Source organism: Curcuma longa, chromosome 3, assembly GCF_044706935.1.
Source record: "Curcuma longa cultivar G26 ecotype Majalengka, Jawa Barat chromosome 3, ITB_CL_G26_1.1, whole genome shotgun sequence".
NCBI classification, from domain to species: domain Eukaryota; kingdom Viridiplantae; phylum Streptophyta; class Magnoliopsida; order Zingiberales; family Zingiberaceae; genus Curcuma; species Curcuma longa.
Window position 1 is genome coordinate 20,382,815 of NC_133863.1, and position 6,154 is coordinate 20,388,968.

General features: G+C 36.4%; 1 protein-coding gene across 1 annotated transcript; it reads left to right on the forward strand.

Annotated features, from left to right (window-relative positions):
* The first annotated feature begins 380 nt into the window (after positions 1–380).
* On the forward strand, positions 381–2,852 carry LOC141823853 (protein FAR1-RELATED SEQUENCE 5-like). Its single transcript, XM_074711065.1, has 2 exons — positions 381–2,667; positions 2,765–2,852. The coding sequence occupies exons 1-2, from the start codon at positions 509–511 to the stop codon at positions 2,850–2,852; spliced, it is 2,247 nt and encodes a 748-aa protein (XP_074567166.1). The 5' UTR covers positions 381–508.
* Positions 2,853–6,154: the final 3,302 nt, after the last annotated feature.

Consider the following 6,154-nt stretch of genomic DNA (forward strand, 5'->3'; position numbering starts at 1 on the left):
AACATTTAATATTATAAATAAATTAAATATTTTAAAATATATTTAATATTATAAAAATTTATTTATATTCATTCAATATATATAAAATAATTCATCAACAAAATTTTATTATTAAATTTATGATTTTTTAAAAATATAAATAAATATATAATATTAAGTTCATTAATAAATTCTTTTATATATATACAGAATCGTTCTGCTGGGTGACTCGTGAGCGCCGTCGACGTGGAAGCTACGTGGCTGGGTGCACACGCGCGTGGTAAGGAAAAGCAACCCGAGCGTCGCGATTTTCAAACTCTAACCCTCCGCAATTCCTCCAAACCCTATTCCTCTCCTCACTGACAGTGCTATATTCCTTATTCTGTAATATTTTTCCAACCAAATTGTTGTGCATCAATCTTGTCTATACAGTTTGCTATAGTTAGTTTAATACAGTTTGTTATGGTTAGTTTAATACAGATTCTTTAATACAGATTTTCACATCTTCTTAAATTGACATTCCCCAATAATGGAAGAAATTGGCAATGATGATCAGCTATATATTCCCCAAGTTACAGATGATCGAAAACCAAAAATTGGGATGGAATTCACATCAATAGAGGAGGCATTTTCGTGCTATAACCAATATGCACGAGAAGCCGGATTTAGTGCAAGGATAAGCAATAGCAAGAAAAATAAGATAACAAATGAAGTTGTTTGGAAAACATTTGTATGTTTTAAACAAGGACATACTGATGATCAACGAAATAAACAGACAAAAGGTGATCAACAGAGAAGGGAAAGAGTACGTGGCGAAGTTAGAACTGGATGTAAGTCAAAGATTTCAATTGTAAAGAATCAAACTGGATCTAATTGGATTGTCACAAATTTCGTGGAAAGTCATAATCATCCACTCTCGACCCCTTCAAAGGTGCATTTACTACGCTCACATCGTTATGTTTCGACAGCGAAAAAAGCATTGACTCAACAGTTTTCAGAGGCCAATGTACCAACTTGTCAACAAATGCGATTGTTGGAAATAGAGTATGGAGGACCTGAGCTAGTAGGTTGCACAGAAAGAGATATTAGAAATTTTGAGAGAGACCTAAGGGATGAAGAAAAAGGTATTGATGCTGAAACATTAATTGAGCTATTTGCATCTGAAAAAGAAAAAAATTCTGGTTTTTTCTATGAATATGAGGTTGATTCAGATAACAGATTTAGTAGGTGTTTTTGGGCAGATCATATATCAAGGAGGGCATATAGTGTATTTGGTGATGTTGTTGTATTTGATACAACATATAATACCAACAAATATGGATTGATTTTTGCACCATTTGTAGGAGTTAATCATCATCATCAAACAACTATTTTTGGTTGTGGTTTTTTAAGTGATGAGAAAGCTGATTCTTTTGTTTGGCTGCTTAACAAGTTCATTGAAGTCATGCCTACAGGTGCACCTAAAGTTATCATCACAGATCAGGATCCTGCTATGACAAAGGCGATTGCACAAGTTTTCCCTCAAACATTCCATCGATATTGTTTATGGCACATATTGAATAAATTCCCAGAGAAATTAAATCCTTTGACTTTCCATGACAACTATCAAAGCATAAAGAATGTCATTAGAAATTCTACAACGCCGGATGAATTTGAGAATTCATGGGAAGAGGTTATCAAGTGTGCTAACTTGGAGAAAAATGATTGGTTGTGTTTGATGTATGAATTGCGACAAAAGTGGGTGCCAGCATATTTTAGCCATATTTTTTGTGCTGGAATGTCAAGTAGTCAAAGATCTGAAAGCTCACATGCATTTTTCAAGAAATATATCTCAAAAAAGAACTCATTGATGGATTTTATCACCCGTTTCAATAGGGCACTGAGACACCAAAGACACAATGAGTTAATTGCAGACCATATTGATATGAATGAGCATCCCAAAACTAAGACAATCTGGCCAATGGAAACTCAAATGGTTAAGTTGTATACAAAAAATAAATGGATGGAGTTTCAAAGTGAAATGAGTGAGAGTCATGGTTATTATGTGAAACAGATATCTATAGAAGTTGATCTTGTAGTTTACCATGTGATGAATTTTCAAAGTTGTTCTTCCTCCAAACCAAGGGTCCTCACGCATGACAACCATAGAGACTACATATCATGTAGTTGTAAGAAATTTGAGTTTGATGGCATTCCGTGCAGGCATATGTTAGCTTTTTTCCGTGTAAACCAAGTGTTTCATTTGCCTGATAAGTATATACTCAAACGTTGGACACAACATGCAAAGGTTGGAGCAATATATGATTTGGGGGAGCAAAATTTCATCGATGATCCAGAAAGATTTTTGATGTCAAGACACTCAAAGTTGTCATATAAAGCGTCGGTGTTAATTGATGATGCATCTTTGACTGATGAGGGAACAAATTTCTTAGATGAACAATTCGATTGTATCTACAAAAAAATTCAAGAGATGAATAATGGTAAAAAATGTGACAATGGAAGTCAAAGGAATAAATCCATGGATGGGACTCCTGTTGTTAGTGATCCTTCTTTAGTAAGAACAAAAGGATGTGGGAAGAGATTGAAATCATCAAAGGAAAAGGCAGTTGCAAAGTCCCGGCTATGTCATGGATGTGGGCATCGAGGTGTGTCACATGACAAGCGCAACTGTCCACTTTTACAGCAAGGGTATGTGTTGATTACTTCTGTATTTATATAATTTTATTTGTAAATCAATTTATTTTATTAAATGTTGTAAATATGATAATGTGTTTCCGATTGCCAGATCAAGTATAGATGATCATAATATCAACGATGACGACACATATGAACCCTTGGCATCTATGGCTGGTACTGTTTTAGTTTCATTTTAAAAAATTATAGTGGTTGATTGATTGAGAAATTAAAGTTAATAATTGTCTTTATTGTTGTAGGTTCTAACAATATGCTTTAGGATTCAATGTTGAAAGGATTTTAAAATATCTTGGAGTAGCATCTCCTTTACATATTAATTTTCTTTTGGCTGTATGTATTTTACTATCTTGAATGCTTCTTCAATTTTACATATTCGAAGGTATGAAGAAGTTATCAAATTCTGTGAGCAAACTATGGAACATGCTGAAGGTATGAAGAAGTTTTTTTTCTGCAAACTATGGAACATTCTGTGAGCAATTTTACAGATTCCAAGGTTGTATGTTTCTAATATAGTTTTTTTTTTCATTTATATTAATCTGGCATAGCAAAACAATAAAGACGTTAGTGATTCCATAATCACATTCTTAAACTGTATAAATAGAAATATTGTTTTTTCCATCACATTCATTATTTCTATTTTTGAATGCATCCTGATGCAGAGACATGAAGACATGAAATTGTATGGAGGACTGATCATGACTGATGTTGTTTTCTTGTTATATTTTTTCGCAGATTTCGACTTTCCAAGCGCGAAATTAGCATATTTTGGACTGATCATGACTGATGGTTGTATCAAGTTACTTGTTATATTTTCTTCGCCAGTATTACATCGGATACTCGACTTGGTTGTTTAACATTATTAGTTTGATTAGCATCTTGTTTTGTTGAATAGCTAATGCATTGAACTTGCGTTTCAATGATCATCATAAAACTCAATCGTGTTGCATTTTTTAGTTCAGTTTTGTTTGTAATGAATCTTGCACTGTGAAAAGTATCAAAGTTGGATACATTTGGCTGTCCTTGATACCATAAAAGCCCATCCCGCACAGGTATCATTCTTTCGTGAATGACTATTGTTGGAAGGATAAACTATTATGGGAAGACTTACAACTCAGTTTTTGAGAACGTACAACTAATGACTATATGTGTTATTTAGAATTTTTTATGCACTGTGAAAAGGCATCTGGATTTGTTGCCTTTTTGGGTCAGTTGAAACTTCATTCTTCACATAGTTTGGACTGTAGTTTTGACTTGTATTTTTCTGCCTTAAGAAATTATTTTGTACAATCTTTTGAAGGAACCTTACTACGCAGTTAGTTGTGCTCATTGCTTGTCTTCTTTTGTTGCCAATAGTGTCATGAGAATGAGTGTCCAATATTGAAACTGCTCATATTGAATGATAGAACTTGTGACAACCTGAAATTTATAATATATTTTCTATGATTCTGTATGTTTCAGGTTGTTCGAGTCCAAGCCATTACAGACCTGCATGCTGTCAATGCAACTAGTGCAAGGTGTTCCACTAGAAGCTTGTTGTATCCTGGGATCTTGCAGTGGTGGCTCAGTGTAACGCCCGAGTTATTTTTGTCTATTTTTGAATTTTAATTAGATTTAAAAATTATAATAAAGGTCCTTTAGTTAAATGGTGGAAGGAAGTTGGATAAAAATCAAATAGGTAAAAAGATTCGCCTTGTAAAGACGAATCCAACGAGACCAAGTTTGACCAAATCGGAGGTCGTTTGATGGCTGAACCAAACGAACCAAGTCTGAACCCGGTTCGCTATAATAGGTTTAATTGCTTTGATTGGATTTAACCGGTGGGTTTAGATTTAATGGGGGAGGTTACTGTGCACTCCTCGTTATAACAGCACGTCCGCCGACTCCTTCCGCGCCAGCAAGACCACATCCACGCGGACTTCGTCCGCGCGACCACGCCGCCGCCGCCCGATTCTGTCGGCGGAAAGCACGGAACGGAGAGGCTTTAAAGGAGGGAGGGGATCGATTGCAAACCCTAGCCGCCTCCTTCCTTCCGCTTCTCCTCCCTTCCTCTGTTCTTTCCTTCGTTCTTCGCTGCCGCCGAGCTCCTCTGCACGTCCGACGCCGCTGTGAAGAAGGAAGCCGACACCAGTCGACGCCCGCTGCTGCGAACGTCGCCGACATCGCCCTGCCGCGCCGCGCCTTCCTCTGCTCAGCACCATCGAAAGTCGCCGCCGCCGCCTCGTGGAGAAGAGCAGCGGCCACCGTCAGCCGCCACCAAAGGCCACTGACCCCGCCGATTTCCAGCCACGCCACCGCCCGGAGCCGCTGCTACCAGGACGCCAGCGTCGAGCCTCTGCTGCCCTGTTCACGCGAGGAAGAAGACGAGCGCAGCAGTAGGGTATTGATTAATTTCATTAAGGTATGGTTTAATTAAGTAAAGTTAGTGATTAATTAAGGTTATCGATTTAGGTTTAGCTAATTAGTTTAAAAGCTTTGATTAGTCTGGTTAATAAGTTAATTAGTGGTTAATGAATTTAATAATAAGGGTATATTTAAAGTTGAGTTAAACAATTGAGTAATAGTTGACTAATTAAGTTATTGGGATTTAAATAAATGACGGATAATTAACCATAGAGTTGATTAAATAATAGGTTTGGTTAATTAACTGGTTAACTAATTCATGTTCCATTAATCTTAGTGAATTGGTTAAGTTAGGTTTAATGGTGATGGATTACGATTAGTTAATTGATATAGTAATGAGTATAGATTTAGAGATTTCTTAATTAGTTAATTATTTAATTAAGTTATTACGGATTTGATTATTAGTTAATTTGATTATCAAGATCTAATTCCATAGGTTAATTTGAGTAGTTGTTGGATTCATAAAGGATGAGTTAATTAGGGTTAGGTTAACTCTTGACTCGGTTAAGTAATTAGATCATGTTAAAGATTTCAGTTGAATTATAGTTATGGTTTTGTTAGGTCGTGCGAAGAAGGCGCTAGAGCACCTCGGAGAAGGTCTCCGATTTCACGACCCTTAGCATTAAAAACCTAGTAAGCAGACAAGTAAGTACATCTCTCACCTGCAGTATGAGTTGTTCCGTTATTTTCTTTGCTCTTGCTATAGTATGATTTTATTAAAAGCATGCATTAAGTTCTTTTACATAGCATGTATGAATTGTTTCCTGTGTTTTTCCATAAACATGATTTTGTTAAAGCATATGCATGATTTTGTTAAAGCATATGTAAATAGTAGAATTGCATGATATAAGAAGTAAGATATTATAAGTATATCTGCCTAGTTAAGATATGGATGATGTAATATGAAAGAAAGTATTTTACTTTGATGTTGACAAGTACCGGACCGTGAGGTGTCCAAGGGATGGGCTCCATAAGTTGCCCCTAGGCCGCGAGGTGCCTAGTACGCTCTAATCGGCTTCGGTGGCTAGCTACCCCGGACCGGTTAGGGATGCACGCATTGGTACTTTGTCAGGGCCCAAAT